Here is a 22945-nt window from a genome sequence, read left to right on the forward strand (position 1 = left end):
CTCAGGGAATGTGTCCAGGCCCAGAATTGAAGCCCCAGGACAAGTACACACACACATACATACACACAAATAAATATTTTCTAGATTAAGAAATAGATTCTCGAAGATAGTTTATGTTGTGTTCAAGAAAATGCCTCTACTACTTAAAGCTACAGTTGTTTAATATTTGTAAAATTTTGTTTTTTTAATATCTCAGAGAAGAGGCCAATTATCGAAGACTAAAACCTACGCAGATTGCTGTGGGATGTGTGTATATTTTCACAAGGAAAAGAATTCATAGTAGGTAAGCACAGAGATGATGCTTTATGTTTTGTTGGGTAAAAAATACAAGTTGAGAAGAGGAAAACAACTGTGGCCTTCATTTTTACTTTTCGTTCAAGTTGAAGCCTTAATGCAAATTTAAACTCTGACAAGAGGTAGACAGATCTTCCTTAATGTCCTACCTCAAATCTTTCCTTAAGTTTGAAAAGGCTAGGGGGAAAAGTCAAAATTTAAAGCTTCCTATTACTTTATCATCACAAGATTATTTTAATGCTGTATAGTAAAATTAACTAATTTAACATACTTAACTACTTTAACCAAGTAAATGGCTACTCTTCCTGGGTGAATGGGTGAGTAATTCTTTGCAAGGTTGTACATCACCTTGAAATTCTCATAACCATGTGACTCAATGGTAAGATAATCTGCTGGCTTATCAAACTGGCTCTCCTACCATGACTGTACTACCTATGATGGGAAACTTATACCATCTTGGTGGAACTAGTTACCTTAATTTGGAGTAAGTCTTGTTTAAATGATGCTTTGTCTTCTGGTTTTGTGGATCAGATTTTACCAGTTCTTTCTTGACATGACTATTCTGTCTACATTTTCAGTTGGGTGTCTCAGTGCTGATAAAGCAGCAGATAATTCTCAATCTGATACCTTCCTTACACCTACCTGCTTCATAGCACTGGCAATTAAGCACCTCACAGTACAGGTGGATCTTAGGTAACACGATATTAGCAATTGGTGCCTCATTATCTTAATCCTTGGGTGGAGTCCTACCTCCCTGTAAAAGAAAGGTGCCGCTTTTCTTCTTTTTTGCCATGAATTACCTTCAATTTCTCAGCTTACTGTACATTTCCACCTAGGTTAAAATGCATGGCCAATCAAGTAGGCCTATTAAAAATCAGACAGAGGGACCTCCGTTCCAATCACTGCTTTGATGACCATTAGTTGTATGACCTGCGGAGGCTTCTTGACCTATATACTTCCTCATTTATAGCATAGAGAGAAGAATTTTACTCTCATAGGCTTATTGTAACTATTAAATTCCACATAAGTTTAGCATCCCATAGTGTGTTAATGTAGAAGCCAATTAATTTCTTTTAGAAAATTATGTAGCCAGTGACTGATGCTACAGGTAAAAACAGTTTGCAGCTGTAAGAATACAAATGATAGTTCTGGCTGCCATGATAGTTCCTAAATTATTTTCCTTCATTATTAAATTCAATTGCACTCCTTTTGATTCAAAACAAGAATTTTCAGCTTCAAGTTAATTTTCATGTTTCCCTCATCATCACTTAAAAAAACAACAACAAACACATTCTACCTTTTTGGAACAGTTGCCAGGATCTTCTCACCCTAAATCCTCAATACAGAGTCCTCTGTTCTTTAGCATTAGAACCCTACTCTTCAACCTATATCTTTTTCCATCCAGCTCTTTAATCTGGTACAGCCAGAGTTCTCACAATTCTTCTGGGATATAGAAATAATCATCAGCTCCAGGGAGTCCATAAGACATAGACTATAGTCCAGGTGTTCAGAGTGTAGACAGAGACTGTCTACAATAGAGGTTAATGAGCAAAGGTTTATGGGAAAGCAGGTGAAAAGATTAATTCCGCTGGAGGATGTTGGGTGTGGTGGGTAGAAGTGCTGGGAAAGGCTACAGAGAGGAAATCACACTTGAATCAGCCATTCAAGAATGAGCACTAGCCAGGCATAGGTGGCTCACACCCCTAATTCTAGCTGCTTAGGAGGCTGAGATCTGAGGATTAGGATTCAAAGTTGCCAGTAAGTCTGTGAGACTCTTATCTCACATTAGCCAACAAGAAGTCGGATCGGAGTTGTGCCTCAAGTGGTAGACTGCTAGCCTTGACCAGAAAAAGCTAAAGGAAAGTGCTCTGGCTCTGAGTTCAAGCCCTAGGGCCAGCACAGAAAGAAAGAAGAAAGAGTACCCCCTCATTCTGGGCCAAGTTCCCACGTGATGAAGGCTGAAAGTGAGCAGTCCTCAAGAACAGCACTGTGGGTGGCTGGAGGGGTGTCTGCAGGTGGGGAGACACTGCCATTGAAGCTGGCAAGAGTGCCAAGTGCTCTAGGGCTCAACCAAAAAATCTTTTGCATTCTTGAAGCAATTATTTTTGTGTGCTCATTTTGACAATAATTTTACTGCATGTACTTAAAAAGAAATTCTGAAAGCATTTTATGCCTCATAACAACCCAGGAAATTCTATGAAGCTCTTTTGCTTCTTTTGTTTTTATCCCATCCCCACACCCACTCCAATTACTACAGATTGAACCCAAGGTCTTTTACTATTTAGCCAAGCACTCCAGTATTTGAGCTATACCTCCCACGTCTGTTCTTGTTATTTCTTTTTTGAGATAAGGTTTTACTAACATTACTTGGGCTAGCCTCAAGTGATTGATTTCCTTGTTCCTGTCATTTGAGTAGCTGAGATTATAGGTATATGCCATCGTGCCTTGGTTGTTAGCTTTTTCTTTTCTTTAGATATGTGAGTGATGTTTTTTTATTAGTTTACATTAGTTATACGGGGGAAACTCATTTTTACAGTAACATGTGTTTACTCTGTATTCCCGTCAATTTCACTCTATCTCTCTCCCTGCCCTTCATGCTCATTTCTCAAAGCAATTTTGAGGGATTTTATTATTCTATTTTCAAAATCTTTTTGTTCCTTTCTTGGCTCTTCCCTTGGAGCACTGTCTGTAGAACTGGAGATGGCATGGTGTAGAGATTTAAAGTATGGATATGAGGTCTGAGCTTTCTATCTACTATCTACCCATCTCATTGTCACCACTGTCTAATTTGTGTGACTTCAAACAAGTTATGCCACTTCTATATCTCACTTTCTCCCTTTCAAACTGAAGACTGACAATTTCCATAATTATGGAGTTCTATGACTATCCAATAACTGCTTAGCAAATGTTTGCTATCTTTATTCTATTTTATTTTATGGTGGTGGGAAGTGCATGTACTCATAATTGCGTAAGCATTAACTGGCCACTTAGTATCAAGCAGGGCTTGTGCTAAATTTCTGCTATATGTATCAACTTAGTGTGGGGTTCTGTGATCAAGTGATTTATTTTTTCTTTGAACTTGTACAGCATTTACTACACGGCAGGTTTTGTACCATGTATTTTACTTAACCCACTTAGTCCTCATAATAAGTCTGTAATACAGTTTCTATTATTGTCCTTTTCTTACAGATGGGGAAATGTGGCACAGAAAATTTCAGGGGAATTACCCAGCAGTACAGTCATCTGCTTACAAACTGCAGGTGAGCAAGGACATGAACTTAAACACTCTTACTCCAGACTTAAAGCGTTGCTAGCCTAGGTTATCTCATAACAGAGCCCCAAGCAAATAGGAGTATACATCTTCCCCAAAGCTCACAGGACACAGCTGTCATCTTCTGTATGCGCTGCTGTCCACTCCCAGTCAATTCCCCTGAGTTAGTTGATGGAGCATTTCAACTTGATCAACAAGGAGAAAATGTTTTTCTATTCTCAGAAAAACCATGTGAAGTGGAGGTAGGCTCCCATTTTTAAATTTTGAGAAAGAAATCTGTAAGAAACGGGTACTAGAGTCTTGTTGCCCATTCATTACTTGTTGAGCTGTAGACATACACTTCCCCTAATACTTTTGGCTGGAGAAGGTGCATATTCTTAAGAATGTGTGATATATGTTCTCTAAAGATAGAACATATGCATTGGCTTAAAACTCGCAATTACTTGTGCTTCAGAATCATGAGATTGCAAAATAAAGCAATCATATTTTCACTGTTGGTGAAATGTGCACACTAAGAGAAACATTCTTGAAGTTCAGGTAGGTGTGAGGGCTTCTTGCTTGATGAAAGGAAGCCCAAATTGTGTTCCAAGGACTAGGGTCAGCAGCAACAGAGAAAAGGCGTTTAGGTTGACATTATGACAATCATCTATAAAGACAACTTGCCTCTGCTGGCCTCTAGCAGAAACATTCCTATGGGTGAGCAGTGGTGTCAGGTCACAGATTCTTTTTTTTTTTTTTTTTTTTTTTTTTGGCCAGTCCTGCGGCTTGGACTCAGGGCCTGAGCACTGTCCCTGGCTTCTTTTTGCTCAAGTCTAGCTCTCTGCCACTTGAGCCACAGCACCACTTCTGGCCGTTTTCTGTATATGTGGTGCTGGGGAATTGAACCCAGGGCCTCACGTATATGAGGCAGGCACTCTTGCCACTAGGCCATATCCCCAGCCCAGGTCACAGATTCTTGCTAAGCCAGTCTGGAGCAGAAAAAGCCAAGCAAGAGTGAGAGGCTCTGAGTTCAAATCCCAGTGGCAGCACAAATTACTTTCCTTCCAAACCAAACCAAACCAAAACAAACTCTTTAGCACCTATCATCCAGTGGGTGTTGAGGTCTTTATATTCATAATAGCATAAAACTTGAAAATCTAGTTGTCAATGTATTCTAACTTAAAGAAACAACTTCAAATTCAGTTTTGTAAAAGAACATCCTATCTGTAAGGAAAGACAAGTAACAATTGGATCTAAGACCCTGCGCCTTCAATACAAAGGAATATCATAAGTATATTAAATATCTGATGTGTAATTTGGAAATAAATCTCTCTGGAAGTCACAGGTTGTCATAAAAACACATTATCTTCACTAGAAAATTAAGGGTTGTGTATGAAGATGTCTGGTCAAGTGAGAGCCTCAACTAAAGTTAAACAACCACACAACAGAAGAATTAGTGATTACATTGGAGAGGTGACCAGCAGCTTCTGGAAGAAGTCACATGGCATGTTTTGAGCTCACCTTGTCCTGCATCAGCTATGTAATGAGTGAAGGCTTTTCAACCTGGAGTAACCTGACTGCATAAACAGACTCTGCCTTGCAATGTCCCTCAACATGCATAATCACACCCCCCCAATCCCATCTGTCTTTATTTGTGGAGTACACCACTAGTGAGTTGTAGATTGTGACAACAGATAGCAGTACAAGAAGGCCAGAGGAACAGGAACTCTAATCCAACAAGACTGAGAAAGCCAGACAACTCGCAGCCTCTGTACCTCAAGTGAGTACAATGAAGGTGTGACCTCAGGGATTTTCCACTGTCCAAACAAACAAAACAAAAATGAGAAAACTCACCGTCTTTATCCTTGTAAAGATAAAACGAAAGGGCCATATTCGAGATATTCAGGACTGACTGCCTGGTGGAGATTAGGTCTGGAGAGATAGAGCCAAGGCTGAGGTCATGGGCATGTACCATCATGGCTCCTATCTTCCCTAGGCTGTCTGCCATATCTATATCTACTTCACAGGGTAGAAGAACCAGCATTTACTCTGTGATAGAAGGGAAACACAAGCCAAGTTTTGATTTTACAAGTAGAGGCTGCATCAGAGTAAGGATCAAATGCGAACATCATCAAACCAGTGTTGGTTCAATGAGTCTATTCAGCGATACCCAGTACTGATTATCCAGCACTAATCATATATAAAATACTGTGAAACACAGTAGTTTTCTACTCCCAGTGAATTTTCAACTTTTGAGGAAAATGAGAAGGGGACATACAAGAATAACCAGAAGGCAAATATTTCCAGTTTTGTAGGTAGAGAACAACAAAAAATTATGCTGGATTCAGAATCAAGAGAAAATGTCTTGTTAGGGTATCTAAGAAGGTTTCATAGAAGCTATATACTTGGAGATGATTCTGAGAGGTAGAGACCTAGAGAAGAAAGAGACGGGGTACTCTACGCAGAGGAGCGAACAGTAATAACCTAGAACAGCCTATGTCCTTTAACCATAACTTCCTAAATCTCAGGAGAACACATTATATGCCATGTACATCACCTACCTTTCATTTCCCACATTACATGTTACCTAATCAGAGACCCTTCCCCCTAAATCAAACCATCAAATACCTCAATTAAAGATTGATGCTTTCATATTTCATTAATGATGGGCTAAAGCTTTTTTTTTTTTCCAGGTGAGCTCTGGCTGTATTGACTTAAAGTTTCTTAATCACACTTAACATACTGCAAGAGTCATTGGGACCTGACTCTGTTCCCAGAGCCTATAAAATCCTCTCGGTGTCTTGTCTGCCAGAGCAGGCTCCATGTGTCAGGAAGGAGGCAAGAGATGCAGGACAAGTCCTACTGGCCTGGCAAGGGTCCCACCTAATTCCTTATGACATGTCTGGTGCAGGTGACGTGCTTGCGAAGGTGTGGATAGGCAGTTAATTTCATGGAGAGTAGGAGGAGTAGGTTCACCTCCTTTTTTTTTTTTTCACAGTGGAACATTATCTGAATGATACTCATTCTCTCATTGAGTGTGTGCTTCATGCGACAGCAACTGGATACCATTGTAAACTAAGCACAAACTCCTGAAAGACTTTGCTCTGGGTCCTGGCTTTGGGGGAAGAATTTGTTGAGAATTGCTCTTTGCTCAAGGATTAACTGAAAGAAAAAAAAGAACCTTCGGGGAGAGAAGAAGAAGTGTGGGTTTTCTACCCCAGGTTCCCTAGAAAGCTATGCCGTGACAAGTTTCTTGACCCATTGAACACACAGCCAGCCGGACTAGGCATCAGCCTTCTGAAGAGTGGAGGACGGCAAGACAGGAGTTTTCCTGACTGGGATTTTAAAGGATGGCTTCTCAGTTTCATCAGCTTCGGGTCCTGGTGTGGAAAAATTGGCTAGGAGTCAAAAGGCAGCCGGTGAGTTAAAAAAAGAAAAGGTGGGGGTGGGGGGCAGAGAGATACTCCAGGTCATCTGAAATGTGATGTTAATGAGAGGCAAAAAGAGTTTAGAGGTATTTTTCACAGCAAGAAATAAGATATTTTGAATTCATCCCTCCATTTGTCTTTTAGCTAATGGGGCGAGTCTTAACATGGCCCCAAAGCAGCTTTTTGATTTCAGTAAATTAAAAGAAGTAAATCAGGATGTGCCTTGGGCAAAGAAAAGCAAACAATATACCTTGTTGCTGGTTGACTTGGAACTGGGATTGAATTCTGGGTTTGAGCCAAAATGCTTTCAGAATTTTCTTAATGAATTTAATTTTTTTAATGGGATGAATGGAAGGAAAATACCATTCCAGATCTTTTGGACTGGGAGGAAATGTCCTGGAAAACCAAAAGAAAATTGAAAAGTAAAATATAGACAAAATTGGGAGGTGGTTAATATTAAAAGCTTCTAAGGAATTCTAGTACTTAAAAATCCATGTCCTGACGTGTGTGTGTGCTTCAAAAAATATTATTGAATCACTTTACTGTTCCAGTTTGCCTTCTCTTTGCAGCATCTTTTTTGTGCTCTTACATTAATGCCCACTTTTAAAATCAGATTGACTCCAGGGGGATAGGAGGAGGTATTGGTTTCTATGAGTTGTCATATAATCAGAAAGAATGTTTTAAAAGCAGGGAAACAAAGTCCAACATTCAATGTACTTCATTTTAGAGTAATAATTACTAGCCTTGACTGAGTGATATAAATATTCAAATAGTATGCGTCATAGGAAGAAACATTTTATCTGGGCACTGTATCTCACTCTGGGCTTGCTTGCTATACTTGAAATCTTGCTTAATATTCTTATTTATAAATTAAAAAGGAATTTTATGTGCACTTAAGTTTGTGAATTTCATAGGAAGAATTTTAAATGATAAAGTATCTAACCTAGGTGTTTTAAAATGATAAATTAATGTTTTATTAATATAATGTTTGTTTTAACTGTAATTAAAGCACAAAAGAAAAATTCACATAGTTATCATGTGGTTGGCTCTGGGTGATATTCCTCAGGAAAAGAGCTGTAGGCGTGTGGAGATGCTTACTTAAAGCATGTGCTGAGGCTCCACCCATGACTTGAGTAGCTAGTGACTTCTCTACATTCTGGTTTTCTCACTTGTAAAACGGGCACAAGGCTCACCATATCTAACCCAGAGTGTGGGAAGACTTAACTGTGCTTATAAATTTCAAAATGCTTTATAAGTGATGAAACATTTGGCCAATAGATTATTGAGGAATTTGGGGTGGTGTGTGTGTGTGTGTGTGTGTGTGTGTGTGTGTGTGTGTGTGTATATTTATTTAGCTTATTTGGAAAAGAAATACAGTAGAATAGAGTATGAGAGGAAGAAATTTGCATGAATGTTGAAAGGAAGGAAAATTCAATTCTTAAAAACAAAAGCATAGAGGAATGAATACTGGTATGTTTGTCATTATTGTTAAACTGAATGCTGAAGTTGTATATCATCCTTACAACTTTAAAATTTGTTCAGAAAATCAAATTACTAATGATTAAATTATTTACATTGAGAAATTTTATCCTTAGAAATTTTTATAATAAGTTTCTTCCCGATCTTGAAAGCCGTGAAACATATTGGTGTTTCAAAATTCACTTTAGTCTGTTTCTGCTGGATTTGGTATATTTAGAGGAAGTGCAGGTCAGATATGCTAAACATGTTTTCACTCTGAAACCATGATCATTTGCCATGATAACACATACCTTACAACTGATAGATTATTCCCATGTATCCCAGATTACCAAAATGTCTCGATTCATCACACATATTCTAGGAAAGTACTGTGTTTTCGATATTCTAAATAAATAAGAGCGATTAGTTCTTTTGAGATACATTTTGATCTTATGTGTAACTTGAGAGGATGGGGCCCAGAACTGACACCTCTTGATTTTAGAAAGTGAGATCAGAAAGAGACGGAACTTGAAAAGATATAGAAAGCCTACTTGAATCCATTATAACTAATCAGAAGGACAAGAGAAAATTATGAAAGTTGATCACAGCAAAAAAAAGAAGGAAGGGTAATTGCACCAAGAAAAGAAGAGGACACAGAAATATTCCTTTTTTTGTAGTTTAATTTTACTGTTAAGGTAATGTACAGGGGGGTTACAGTTACATATGTAAGATAGTGAGTACATTTCTTGTCATACTTGTTACCCTCTCCCTCACTTTTCTCTCACCTTCCCTCCTCACAAATCCCCCCTCCTTAAGGTGTACAGTTAATTTCCAACTTCTTGTCTTGTGATTATCGCTGTTGGGTTGGTTTACCCTTTATCCTTTGTCTCACCATTTTGATATTCCCCTTCCCTTCCCTAATTCAGATAAACATGTATACAATACCCAGGGTACAAAAATCAAATACAGTGACAACAGGGGCTAAACCATAGGAAAGAAAAATGAGAGAAAAAAGAAATATTTTCACATAGTACATTAAAAACAACAACAGTAAAGAAAAATCTTTTGTTTCCATATCTTGGAGTTCATTTCACTTAGCATCAACTTATATGATCACATGTACATAGCTATTGAGCTATTGTGATCCTTTGCTAGGACTATCCTAGTGCAAACCCTGCTAGAACAGCTAGAAGAAAAGATATATTTTTTTGTTAAGATTTTGCCCAGGGCTAACTCTATTTCTTAGCATTGGAAAGAACACTCAGACATACAGGTAGAAAGATGTATGGTAGAATTACGCTTAAGAGAAAAGATAAAAGAGGGAAATTGAAAAGTTAGGATAAAAATATATCAAGGGGGCCTGGGAATATGGCCTAGTGGTAGTGTACTTGCCTCGTATACATGAAGCCCTGGGTTCAATTCCTCAGCACCACATATATAGAAAAAGCCAGAAGGAGCAATGTGGCTCAAGTGGTAGAGTGCTAGCCTTGAGCAAAAAGAAGCCAGGGACAGTGCTCAGGCCCTGAATCCCAAGCCCCAGCACTGAGGGGAAAAAAAATATATATATATGTATATACATACATACATACATACATATATATATATATATATATATCAAGGGAGAGAAGATGAAAAAAGTTGTAAAAGAGAAAATAGAAAAATTAGAAGACAGAATGCAGGAAAACAGCATTTACTTTTGAGATGGCCATACTCTTTATGTGGACACTAGAGGTGGTCACCTATTAAGCATGGATTTAAACTGACAGGTGTTTTTCATCTGTATTTTTATGTTTATTCTGAAACTGTATCTTACAATAGAATTTTATTCCCAGAAAAACCAGAATTGTGTGACACTAGAAATATGTTGTCCTTATTGAATGTTAAGGTATAGTATTACCACCAGGAAAAGGTTTCCTAATTAAAAAAAAACAGATTCCATCATAAAGGAAGGTGCTGGGAAGGACAGTCTATAAGGAAAGAGTTTGGAATCTATTACTGGTAAAGCAAATGACATAAATGAAAAGAAAAGAATGATATAATATGATGTTAAGGTCTATTGTGGATTGCTGAGGAAATAAATGGCCAGAATATATCTATGCCAGTGAGACAAAGAATTACAAACACCTATAAAGCTTCAGGAATAGAATGAAATAGTGTAAACTAAATATTGAGTTTGGCTGCCATTTGTGAGATTACCTTTCAAAATTTTACTTGAAGTAAATTTTTCTCTCATAAAATCAAAGATTCAAAGCCTGGAATATTTGGCATTATGTGACTGGCAATTTTATAGTTTCCAAGAGCTCATGTCCAAGGACCTTGCTCAAGGTCATATAATGAATTCAAAGATTGAAGTCAGATTTTGCCATTCACAATCATTGCTTGAATTGCCTGTTTCTCTGTTGTGGGTCAGGTTTTCTTTTTCAATACTCTGACTTCTGCTCAGATTTCAGCCTACCAAAGAATAAATCATCTCTTCAAGGAAGATTTATCTTTTTAAAATATTTGTGGCAACATTAATCTTCACTTACGTTGAATAAAATGAATACTAGAGTGGGTGAAGTAAACGCATTAGCACTAAGAGAAATAATAGAGGACATTGAATTAGATGAAGTTGTTATCCTGCTGGGCATAAAATTTAACTCCAAAAATAGTAGAAAAATGAAAATACATTCTGGCAGAGAAACATATCAACAGGAAGTTCAACTAATGAAATACCCAGAATAACAAAGAGCTGCTGACAGAAAGACTGCATAATACAAAATGAGAGTTGTTTTCTCCTGTTAAGAAGATAAATCCAGCTGAGCACCAATGGCTTATGCCTATAATCCTAGCTGCTGAGGAGGCTGAGATCCGAGGATCACAGTTCAACGCCAGCTGAAGCAGCAAAGTCCATGAGACTCTTAGCTCCAACTCAGAAAAAGCCAGAAGTGGCACTGTGGCTCAAGGGGTAGAACACTAGCCTTGAGCAATAAGTAGCACAGGGACAGCATCTAGGACCTCATGTCAAGCCCCAGGACTGGCAAACAAAATGAAAAAAAAAAAAAAAAAGATACTCCTAAGTACACACATCAAACACTGACTTTCTACCTTGTCAGCATTAGATTCGGAATTCTAAACTTCTGACCCTTCAAAAAAATTTTTGCCAGTTGATGATTTCTATAACTGATTTTGAGCTTGGGGCCATATTTAGCTCATTGAATGACTGAGCTAGCTCTCATGAGCATTCCAATAACTTGACAAACTGACCCTTCTACTATCCATGTCTTGTTTCTATACAACTTCCTTTCATGGTGACTAGAAAATGGGAGAAAGCCTTAAAGCAGGTTGGATTATGCATTAAAATAATTGTTTGATTAGAACAATTTAGGATTCAACCATAATCCCAATTTGAATTATAAATAAGTTTTAAATAAATTAGGTCCTGTATATTTCCTCTAGTCCTTTATCTCTTTTGGATTAGAATCAATTAGTTACTTAATTCCTCTCAGTGACAAAAATTCCTCTCAGTTTTGTCTGATTGTGATTTCTAATAGGGATGGATAGTAGATCTTTAAAAAAATAGTCAATTAACAAATATAAATGAGGTAAATGTCTTTAAAAAATGAAAATAATGAAGAAATGGCCTGATGACCAACAAAAATGTGTTGTTTCCCTACACATCGTAGGAAATACGCCACTGTCCCAAATGCATCTTAATCTAAATGTATAGAAACTCAAAAATTAGTCCATTCTAGCTTTTTGCTGAGTCATTCGTATGGATGGCTATGTTGACTCACAGAGGCTCAGCCGACTGATGACTTGGCTGCTTTTATTTTATTTTTTAAAAAATCTTCATAATTGTTATTATTTTTTTATTTATTATCAGGCCATAACAGAATCCATACTTAAATATCAGATTGTATAGACTATTCAAATACCCATGCTTTGGCACGTATATTTATCTGCCACATGTCAGAAGATATGTAATCTAAATTTTTACTATTGATAATCACTATTTGCTCATCATTTGAAGTTTCACTTTATTTCAAATGACTAGCAAACAGTGATTATGCTTGTGCTTTTATGAACTCTGCAATAAAATCTTGGTTGCTTTTATTTCCTTAGTTCTGGAGGTAGAACTAAGCTTTATTCCAAATTTAAAGTGTGTGCTCTTACTTCAGAAGGAAAACCTTGGAATTTTCCTTTTGCTATCAAATAATAGTCCTTTCCATCTTTTTTTTTTCAGTCCTGGGCCTTGGACTTCACCTGAGCACTGTTCCTGGCTTCTTTTTGCTCAAGTCTAGCACTCTGCCACTTGAGCCACAGTGCCACTTCTGGCCGTTTTATATATGTGGTGCTGGGGAATTGAACCCAGGGCTTCATGTATATGAGGCAAGTGCTCTTGCCACTAGGCCATATTCCCAACCACAGTCCTCTCCATCTTATAGGACAGTACAGAAAGAAAGGAATGGAAGGGACAGCAGTGTACTCTTTGTTATAGAAGATTGTGCAATTTTTATCTTCAAGTTTATAATAAAAAGTTATGAATCTAAGTTATAAGAAGACCTTTAAGTGACTTTCAGTGCTCTTCAGGATTGAAATAACTAAAAAAAATTCTTTTATTAGTCTTAAGGCTGAACTAATAAAATTCTAATATTCAGATAACAGAGAGCCAGTAATCTATTCTGCAGTGGTTTATCTATATAGCTTAATAAATAACTGTGCAGTTACTGATGCCACCAGGTTCAAACACTCGCTCTACAACTTAGTCTCCTTAAGAACAATTTTCCCATCTGCAAGAGGAAATGAGCTTATTATGCTTATTGAGAGGATGCTTATTGTTTAACTGTATACCATTACACATTCAAAGAAGTCAATGTGTAGTATCTTTTATGTTTGGAATACTAGACCAAAATCTATGACCAATTATGAAAAGTTTTTTGGAACAAAGATTTAAGTAGAATTGTTGTAGATACTCAGGAGGAGAGGAGAGACTGTTCTTCAAATATTTGAGGAATTCTCATGTAGCCCTGGACAAACTCAAACAAATGAGCAAGTAGTCCCAGAAAGGAAGATTTGACCTTGGATAATCTGAGTTGTCTTAAGATGAAGTCTAATGAGGTCATGTCAGTTTATTCTTTTTGTCTAGCAACGTTCAAGTGGAGGTTGGATTAATCACATGACAGAACTGTTTTTTCTAATTCTTGCTGCTTCATTTTGTATTTATTCCTATTTGTAGAATATTCTACACTCCCACTCTCTTATTTATGGATCTTCACCAAAATATGTGTTTATTTTTTTACTAGAAAGACACTATTTCTTCCTCACACTCGATCTAACTCAAGTACCTTTACTTCTTCCTGGTCCTTTCTCATCTTCCATGTCTTAGACTCATGTGTTCTTTATTTATCTATCACACTCTTTTTTTTTTTTGACTTGGACTGTCTTTTTTTAATTTTATATTTTTCTTATTTATTGTCAAAGTGATGTACAGAGAGGTTACAGTTTCATACGTTAGGCCTTGGGTACATTTTTTGTACTGTTTGTTACCTCCTCCCTCATTCCTCCCTCCCTCCTCCCCCTTTCCCTCTCCCCCCATGAGTTGTTCAGTTGGTTTGTACCAAATGGTTTTGCAAGTATTGCTTTTGGAGTCGTTTGTCTTTTTATCCTTTGTCTCTTAATTTTGATATTCCCTTTCACTTCCCTAGTTCTAATACCAGTATATACAGTGAGTTTAGGCATCACAGTATTATCTATTATACTCAGTTGTAATTTTGTAAATTTCTCTCCCTGAAAAGGTATCTTGAACCACACAATCCCAGTGCCTGGTATGAGTTCAATAACTTTGTTGTTTAATTAATGAACGTACAAACTTTATATAAATGATTACTATATTGCATATTGAACTATAAGTTTCCTTAAGACTCTCTGAGACAGTGGTTAGGGGAATGTTGGCCTTTCATCCCAGACATTCTAGATTGGTTTTCAGATAGGCCAAAATATTTCTAAGGGCATTTAGAAATTACACTGATATTCAGTATGTTTATTTCTGACAAAACCAACTTGAAACCATTCCAATTCAATTATCTATAGGAGAAGATGCACGAAGAAATTAGACGGCAGATCATGGTGGCATCTATGATGAAATGGAACACATGCTGTATTTTAAGGCAGCAAAATCCCATTGCAGTCACCATAACAGGATCCTTTCACCAGTAATTTGTCCTCCTTGCTGTGAGATTTAGAGTTAGTGTAACATTAATAGGCAAAGACATTGAACCTTAAAAACGGCTTCTCTAAATGTTCTGCCCATTTGTGTAAAGTCAATATATGAGTTCTTTCTCCAGCAAGAAGTTATGGATTCTTTGGATCCTTGACATTGCATTAGCTTCTTGGTTGCTTAGGATAATACTTAGAAGGGCATTGAAAACAATGTGGATGCTATGGAAATGGAAAGTTTATGTCTTCATTTTATCATTAATATGTCATTCTTAACATTCATGAGCAGATGACAGCGTGAGAGCTTTGCATTCAGTACCCTTCAAAAATGAAGTCCCAAGGAAAAGTCTGTGATAATAGACCTGTTTGTAGGTTTGCAGTTTTTGTCTTTAACATAGTGTAAATTACTTTCTGTTTCCCTATTTGAAGACTTTATTTTTGTCTGGATTTCAAATATGCTTAAAATTAATTGAAAAATTTGCTGAAATACTCTTGTGAACAAACCCATCCAAATAGATCAGGCAGAAGATAGTAATTTATATTATGCACCCTTTTATTGAATATGAATGTCTATTTATGTTGGAATAATTTATCTCATTTGCTGAATTCTCTGAAGTTGTCATGGAAAATAAATAAAGGTTCCTAAAAGTACCTGGGAGATATTAAGACTCAGAGGAACACTTCCTTTAAAGAATAACTATGGCTTTAAATATGAAACTAATAAATCTACAAATAATTTTCAACAGTCCACATTTCCAGTGGGTCACATAACATCATGATTGGTACCTTGTGTTTAGAATCTTTGAAGAACAGATAATTTTCAACTATATGAGAGACAAGACTAGAATAAAAAGTCAACATTTTCTGTAATGCTTTCTTCCTTGATCTTCAGAAAAGCATGAAAATTATATGTATAACAACAACAACAACAATTTTGGCTTATATAGCTTGAGATTAAAATCCTTGTCCATGCTGTTTCCCAATTGGAGATAGGACTTTGGACAAGCTGTGCTAGTCTTTTGAATACAGAATATAGACTAAAACAAAAGAATTGGATCAGATCAAGAGCCCCTATCATCCTTGATGCCATGAATAACTTTCTAAGTAGGCTCCAGTGTATTTTTTAAGTATAATGTTAGCCAGCAGGTCTGAGGAAGTTTTCTGCATGTGGCCTATAACTAACACAGGATTTAAATTCGAAGTTGAAACTTTAGTTTCTATATAGGACTTATTCTCATGTTTAGAGAGAAAATATGAATATTTAATGAAATTAAAAAAGATTTTTGTCATTAAAAAAATAAATCAAAAGAGCAGTGTTAGCCAGGTACCAGTGGCTCATACCTGTAATCTTAGCTACTCAAGAGTTCTAGATCTAATTGTGGGTAGGGAGGGGAGGAAAGGGGAAGGAAAATCTGGACGAGGAAGGGACGGGGTGATATTGTCCAAAAAGAACTGTTTTAATTCCCCAACTTACATAACTGTAACCTCGCTGCATAGCACCTTTATAATAATTAATTTTTTAAAAAAGTCTGAGATCTGAGGATTGCATTTAAAGGCAGTCTAGGCAAGAAAGTCTAAGAGACTCTTATCTTCAGTTAATCGCCAAAAAGCCAGAAGTGGAGCTATGGTTCTCAAGTGGTAGATTCTTAGTCATCAGCATAGAAGCTCAGCAATAGCTCCCAGGCCCTAAGTTCAAGTTTGAGGACAAATACAAAAAATATTGTTTGTAAATCCATAAGTTAAGTGGAATAAATAGGACTACAAACAAGAATAATCCATTATTCAAGTATTAAAAAGCAATTTTATGACATGGTAAAATATGTTCCTTTATTATAGAATTAAATAAAAGGCCTATTCAGAACTGTCATACTTTTAACATAGTGACAAATTTAAATAAAACTTTGGAGTACCTGAAAATATTTTAAATGTGATTTGGAAATATCCATGATTTCTGCCAGGTGCTGGTAGCTCACTCCTATAATCCTAGCTACTCAGGAGGCTGAAGCCTGAGGCTCATGATTCAACACCAGCCCAGATAGGAAAGCCAGTGAGATTCTTAGCTCCAATTAACTGCTGGAAAGCTGAAAGTGGAGCTGTGGTTCAAGTGGTAGAGCACTAGATTTGAACAAAAATCCTAAGGGACACCTCCAGCACCAACATCAAAGAAACCTCGAGAATTCATCACTTTTGTTGGTGACAAACATACATCTAATAACATTTGGGTTCATTGCTTATATCTATAATTGGGGGATATTCCAATTATAAGCTAGAGAACATAAAACAAACATTTTTTTCTCTAATTCATGCTTATTTATGCTTTGAGTTCTCTGTAGTAGGTAAACTCAAAGACATTTTCCAACAAAATTATTCTGGGGCTTTATAAAGGATTCTGCTGGATAGGGAAAATAGATTATATCTTACTTCACTCTGCTCATCTCAGAATTTCTTAAATACACTGTGAGCTTATTCTACTTAAAAGACAAACAACAAGAAACAAACAAACAAAAAACCCTGTATTTATATCCAAAGTTTGACATGAGGTTCAAGCCTGTTCTCAGACATACTACAAAAATTTTTGGTACCTAAGGTTGTTTGTGTTTAGACTGTTTTGGAGTATATTAAAGAGGCCCAGGTAGAAATCTTGAGATTTGGTAGAAGTGAGTAGTTTCTGAGCAGTGTAGAATGATTCATAGCAAGCAAGTATGACCACATAAGCTGACAGAAACTGTTCTAACTTCAACTTTATTAAATATAGGCAAGGTTTATTCTCTGTGGTGTTGCTCAAGCTTTGTAACTGTATGTACATCATAGTTAATGTGCTTGTGAATATGTGTTGTTCACTGTTCTGCAGCCAATTTTATAGGTGTATGAAATATTCAGTAGTTAGTGACTTTCGAGGTGAATCTTGTTTACATGGGGAGATGAAAGTAAACATAATCTCTCAGAGAAATTTTATTTTAATATACTTCCTATAGTCCTTATTTTGTATCAGATTGTGAAAATTCAGAGTTGAGCAAGACATTGTTCTTATCATACAAAAGAATTGCTGGTATATTTGTAGAATTAGGGAAAAAGGTTGACTGAAACAAGAAGTTCAGTTTTATAATAGTAACAGACATAGTACATTATAGTGGTATGGGGGCAGGCGTGGCAAAGAGACCTAAGTTCCTGTGTACTTACTTACTCAGTCACTAATCATTAATTCAGTTATTCATTTTGTTGATTCTCTCATTCTGTTTTGTGTTCAATACAATAGTACAGTTCTGTATTTAATCATGGGCAAGAATTCACTGTATTGAGTCCTTATCCAAGGTTACAGACTGGTCTTTGAGGTTGAACAGAGAGTGAGCAGAGTTCACAGTTCAGGTCTGGGTTGAAATTTCTTAGGCGACAGGAAACTGGAAAACTTGAAAAGATTTTTGGTGAGTTAGAACATCGTTTCCGATAACCAGAAAAGGCTCTCTAGAAGAACAAGTCAAGACTTGAAGCGAGTAAAATATCATGCTTAGGAAGTGTTCTGTATTTTCAAAATAATTTCTTTTTTATGTTAATAATATTTATGGGAAGTCACAAATCCAGCTTGTGTTGAAATATTAAAATATGATATACTTCTTGTACTTGTTGGGGTTTGTTTTCTGTTGTATTGTATTTTGGTTCAGTAATATAATTAACCTTTTTATCATTATTTTGCAGCTGTGGACACTTGTCTTGATTTTATGGCCAGTCATTATTTTCATCATTTTGGCTATTACTCGGACCAAATTTCCTCCAACAGCAAAACCGACTTGTAAGTAAATTGTATTTGTTTTTTTCCTTAACTTTTTTATTCTGCTTGAAATTTATTTTGTTGCTACTTTAGGGTTTTATTATAAAATGCATTTATATTTAAGAGTACTTTCTGTTGCAAGTCTTTATTTACACAAAGCGATCTTGTGGTTTTCTGATCTTTTTACTTTTTCTTTATTATTATTTATTTTTTACTGTTACTGTAGAGGTGAGTTAGGTAATGAGTACAATTCTTTTTTGAACCATGTCGTGTCTTCCCTCACTCTCTCCCAGTTTTTCTTTCCAGTCCCCATCTACATTTTGTACAGTTTATTTTCCACATAGGGTCCAGTGAGTAACACTGTTGTATTTGTTCACCCTTTGTTGTGTATTTTCTGTGCTCCCGCCTTACCCTCTCAAGTACAAACAAACTAGACAAAAGGAAAAGAAAATAAAAAGTAGCAACTACAAAAACTTTCTTTTCTTGGAATTCATTGAGTTGAATCTGAGCCAGGAGTGGTGGGTGTTACATACCTGTAATCCCAGCACTTGGGAGGATGAGGCAGGCGGATTATGAATTCCAACCCAGCTTGGGCTACATCAGATTTTATCTCAAGAAGAAAAATCAAAACAGAATTATCTCTATGGTATTTATCTGGAAAAATAGAAAGCATACATGAGCTCGTATATATTTTAATCCTCATGCAAATTTGACCATTTTATTACTTACCCCATAATCTCATGATATAGTCTCATGACATAAACCAGCAGCAATCTTTACTCTTGTCGTTGAAACCATACATTTGTATTTGATGAACAGAACAAATGAAACTCAGGACTATAAAAATCTCTTCTCTCTGTCATGGCTGACAGTTGAGTGATATAAATGTGCTAGCATGTTTTGTTTAAAAGAAGATTATTTTCTAATTAGTGCTATTTCTGTTGTATATGGTCATTGACAGGTTATAAAGTGGGCAGAATGCCTAACTCCATTCATCATTTTCTTTTGGATTCAGCACAGAAATGCAGAAATGATTCAAGTCCTTAAAATTGACAGAGTGAACTTTTTTTTTTTTTTTTTGCCAGTCCTGGGGTTTGAAATCAGTGCCCAGGTATTATCCCTGAGCCTCCTTGTGCTCAAGGCTAGCAGTCTACCACAAGAGCCTTCTCTGGCTTTTCCTGAGTAGTTTATTTTTTTTTTGTTGTTGTTTTTTTTGTTTTTTTTGGCCAGTCCTGGGCCTTGGACTCAGGGCCTGAGCACTGTCCCTGGCTTCTTCCCGCTCAAGGCTAGCACTCTGCTACTTGAGCCATAGCGCCGCTTCTGGCCGTTTTCTGTATATGTGGTGCTGGGGAATCGAACCTAGGGCCTCGTGTATCTGAGGCAGGACTCTTGCCACTAGGCTATATCCCCAGCCCCCTGAGTAGTTTCTTGAAGGTAAGAGTTTCATGGAATATCTGGCAGGGGTTGACTTCAAACCATGGTCCTTAGATTTCAGCCTTGGCACTTGTCTTGACTGAGTGAACTTTTAAGCTCAATAATTTGCTCAATGCTGTTTCTGCTTTTTTTTTTCCTTTTGAAAACAAGTTTTCTGGAGCTCCAGTTGCACAATTGGTTAGCATGTGGTACTTATAAGAAAACCAGTTTTCTTAGGAGAGGAGAAAAGTTGAGCCAGATGTTTCATGTGTCACAAAGCAGTCATCTGTTACAAAAGTACTTAAAATAAAAAAAAATAATTGAGAGAGAATCTCAACCTATAGCTGTCACACTCATGATCTTTCTGCCTCAGCCTCACATGTGCTAGGATTGCAAGCATAATTCAAAAATGTGAAAACTAGATTGTATTTCAAATAAGTTATAGCAATTGGCTGTATAAAAGAATACAGTGTTAACATATTCTTTAAAAAAGACTAGAAACTTAAAAAAAAGTACAGTGCTATTCAATCACCCACTTAAGAAATTAAGATGACAGTCTAAGTAGAATCTACTTGAATAAAATAACTCAGAAAATACCAACTCATTTAGGGAAAAGCTTTTAAACTTATGCAGCTACATTAATAACTAACATTTGAATAACACAGCATTTCAAAGGACTTTTGCATAGATCATTGTGCAGAGTTTTGATTGGGTTTTATTATGTTGTTATGAAAAAGCAACATTTTTTAAATTTCTTCACATGATATGTATGTTCCTTCTTTATAACAGATTGATATCACTGTGTGCTGTTGACGTTGATGTGTTCTTTTATATTTTAGTGCCCAAATCAGAAGTAACACTCAGCACATAAATGGGCCAAATAATCTTTGCAACTGCCTGGTTTAAGATGCCACTGATCAATTCGCTAACAATAGTGATAAGACTTTAATAGTTCCTTTTAGCAACTCATTTCACCTATTTCTTGTGTTTAAGGATTCTTCATTACACAGTATTCCTCTTGTGAAACCTCCAAGAAAGAAATGCAAGATCTTAGAATGAATAGTCACCAATCAATTGGTGCTATCTTATAGCCTTTTGAGATATATGTAGAAAAATTACAGAGAAGTCTTATAATACCATTAAATTAGGAAGGACGTGGCGAAACAACATGACAAGTACCTCCTAGATTGAATGCAGAGGACTCTGATAAAAATACAACATCCAGGAGGAGACGGATAACCATTTTACTATGCACCTATTATCATACTGTAAAAATAATTGGCTGCTAAGTGATTATGTCTATAGGGATGAGAGAACAAAATTATACAGTGTTCAAACACTGAAAATAAGTTTGCCAGACTTTTAGACCGTGTAAGTTTCGCCTAAAGGGATAGATGATTGGTTTGTTATCAGAGCTAGGAGGCAGCCCTTCACTTCACATGTGAGAAACTCAGAAGCCAGGAAGACTGTAGGCTGCCAAAATTTGGTTACATGAGACAAGAGAGAGAAATATTCTTTCAATGAAATTTGTATTCTATATTTGCCTCTTACACATCTAGAGGTTAGGAAATCTTGTTTGGATTTCAGCTCATAATTAATACAATATAAAATGTGATTTTATTACTGAAGGTGCCGTTCTGTAGAACAATTCAGAGAATTGAAGACTAAACTAGAAACAGTTATTTTTTCCAACTCCTATGCTAGGTAGGGAATACCTTCCAGATCATAGCTGGGATTTATGTATTTTTAACTGTGTGTTTAAAAAAAACTATTCCGGTTTTGCTTTGTGTCTCTTATTTATGATACTAAGAAGTGAAAACTGTATAATAATCATCATAATAATATTTTCTGATTTTGTACTGTGTGCTAGGCACTTAGGGAGATGATGATTGTATTGTTCATCTTGTAGTTGAGAAAACTAATGCACAGAGAAACTAAATTACTTGACTTAGGCCACTCAGTTAATGAGTGGTGATGTCAGGATTTGAACCCAGGCATTCTGGTTCCAGAATCTGACCTTCAACACCTGGACTTATGTTTTGTACCTTTAGTAGTTAGCAGCGATTTTTCATGTTGACCCATTAGACTTAGTAAAGGAGGACTACATATTATGTATTAAAAATAAATACCCTAGCTTAGTGCCAGTGGCTCACTTCTATAATCCCACTTATACAGGCAGGCAACTCCATGAGACTCATATCTCCAATTAAGTGTTTGTAGAGTTGTGGCTCAAGTGGTAGAGCATCAGCCTTGAGCAAAAATGCTAAGGGAGAGGCCTTGAGTTTAAGCTCCAGTGCCTACACAAATAAATAAATAAATAAACAAAAAACAAGCAAATAAATAATTTTGCCTCTATTTTGAAATCAAGAACTATTTGAACGGGTGCCTATCAGTAGTGTACATAGTGAGATCACTGTCCATATTAGTAGTACTCCATTAAGAATATTCTCTTTGACTAATTGTGTGTATCACTGGAGTTGTAGCATAGAAAGCAGGTCCTCAGAAGAGTTCAGATCCTTTTTGTTGGCTACCGTGCTAGTTGGGCAATAGAGAAATCAAGATGAGACTCTGGACTACACCCTTGGCTGAAACTTGGTCACAATGAGGAGGATGGCTCAAATCCCTGCAGGCACGTTATGCTCCCAGAATAGCCAGGTGGGTCTGTCAGACTTGACAAACTGTTCAGGAAAAATGTATCCATGACTCAAGACCAGTTGTTCTCTTCGACTGATAGGCACCTGGAAAGGCCTGCTTTGGGGGCCATTGCTATTTCTCCTATGTGAGTGCCAGGGCAGAGTAGGGGGCTTGCTGTCATCTCCCTTCACTTACTCCCTTTTTTGTCACCACAGACAGCTTAGGTGTTCAGCCTTTGAAAACTAAATCTCAGTGGAGAAAACCTCCCAAGCACGGCTGGCAGGATTCTGCTCGTTCACAAGGGCTGGAAATAGGCCGATTCACTGAGCTTGGAGTTGGTCCAATCTCTTACAATTTCTACAAGTACTGATTTGTTGAAAGGTGAAGGTCAAAGCTCAGACACCATGATTAGGAACTAGAAGCAAGTAAAACAACAAAAAACATCCACAGAAGGATTTATACTGGTCCCAACCACAGGGTATAGCAAGTTTGTCTTCCTTTAAT

The 22945-nt window shown here is 36.7% G+C and overlaps 1 protein-coding gene across 1 annotated transcript in view; it reads left to right on the plus strand.

Moving 5' to 3' along the window:
- The first annotated feature begins 6894 nt into the window (after positions 1 to 6894).
- Positions 6895 to 22945, plus strand: part of Abca12 (ATP binding cassette subfamily A member 12) — a 168087-nt gene continuing 152036 nt past the window's right edge. Inside the window, exons 1-2 of the mRNA XM_048344174.1 lie at positions 6895 to 6963; positions 18322 to 18415. Of these exons, the coding sequence (XP_048200131.1) occupies positions 6895 to 6963; positions 18322 to 18415 (163 nt within the window). The remainder of the gene's footprint in view (positions 6964 to 18321; positions 18416 to 22945) is intronic.

Source organism: Perognathus longimembris, chromosome 4 (assembly GCF_023159225.1).
Source record: "Perognathus longimembris pacificus isolate PPM17 chromosome 4, ASM2315922v1, whole genome shotgun sequence".
Lineage (NCBI taxonomy): Eukaryota > Metazoa > Chordata > Mammalia > Rodentia > Heteromyidae > Perognathus > Perognathus longimembris.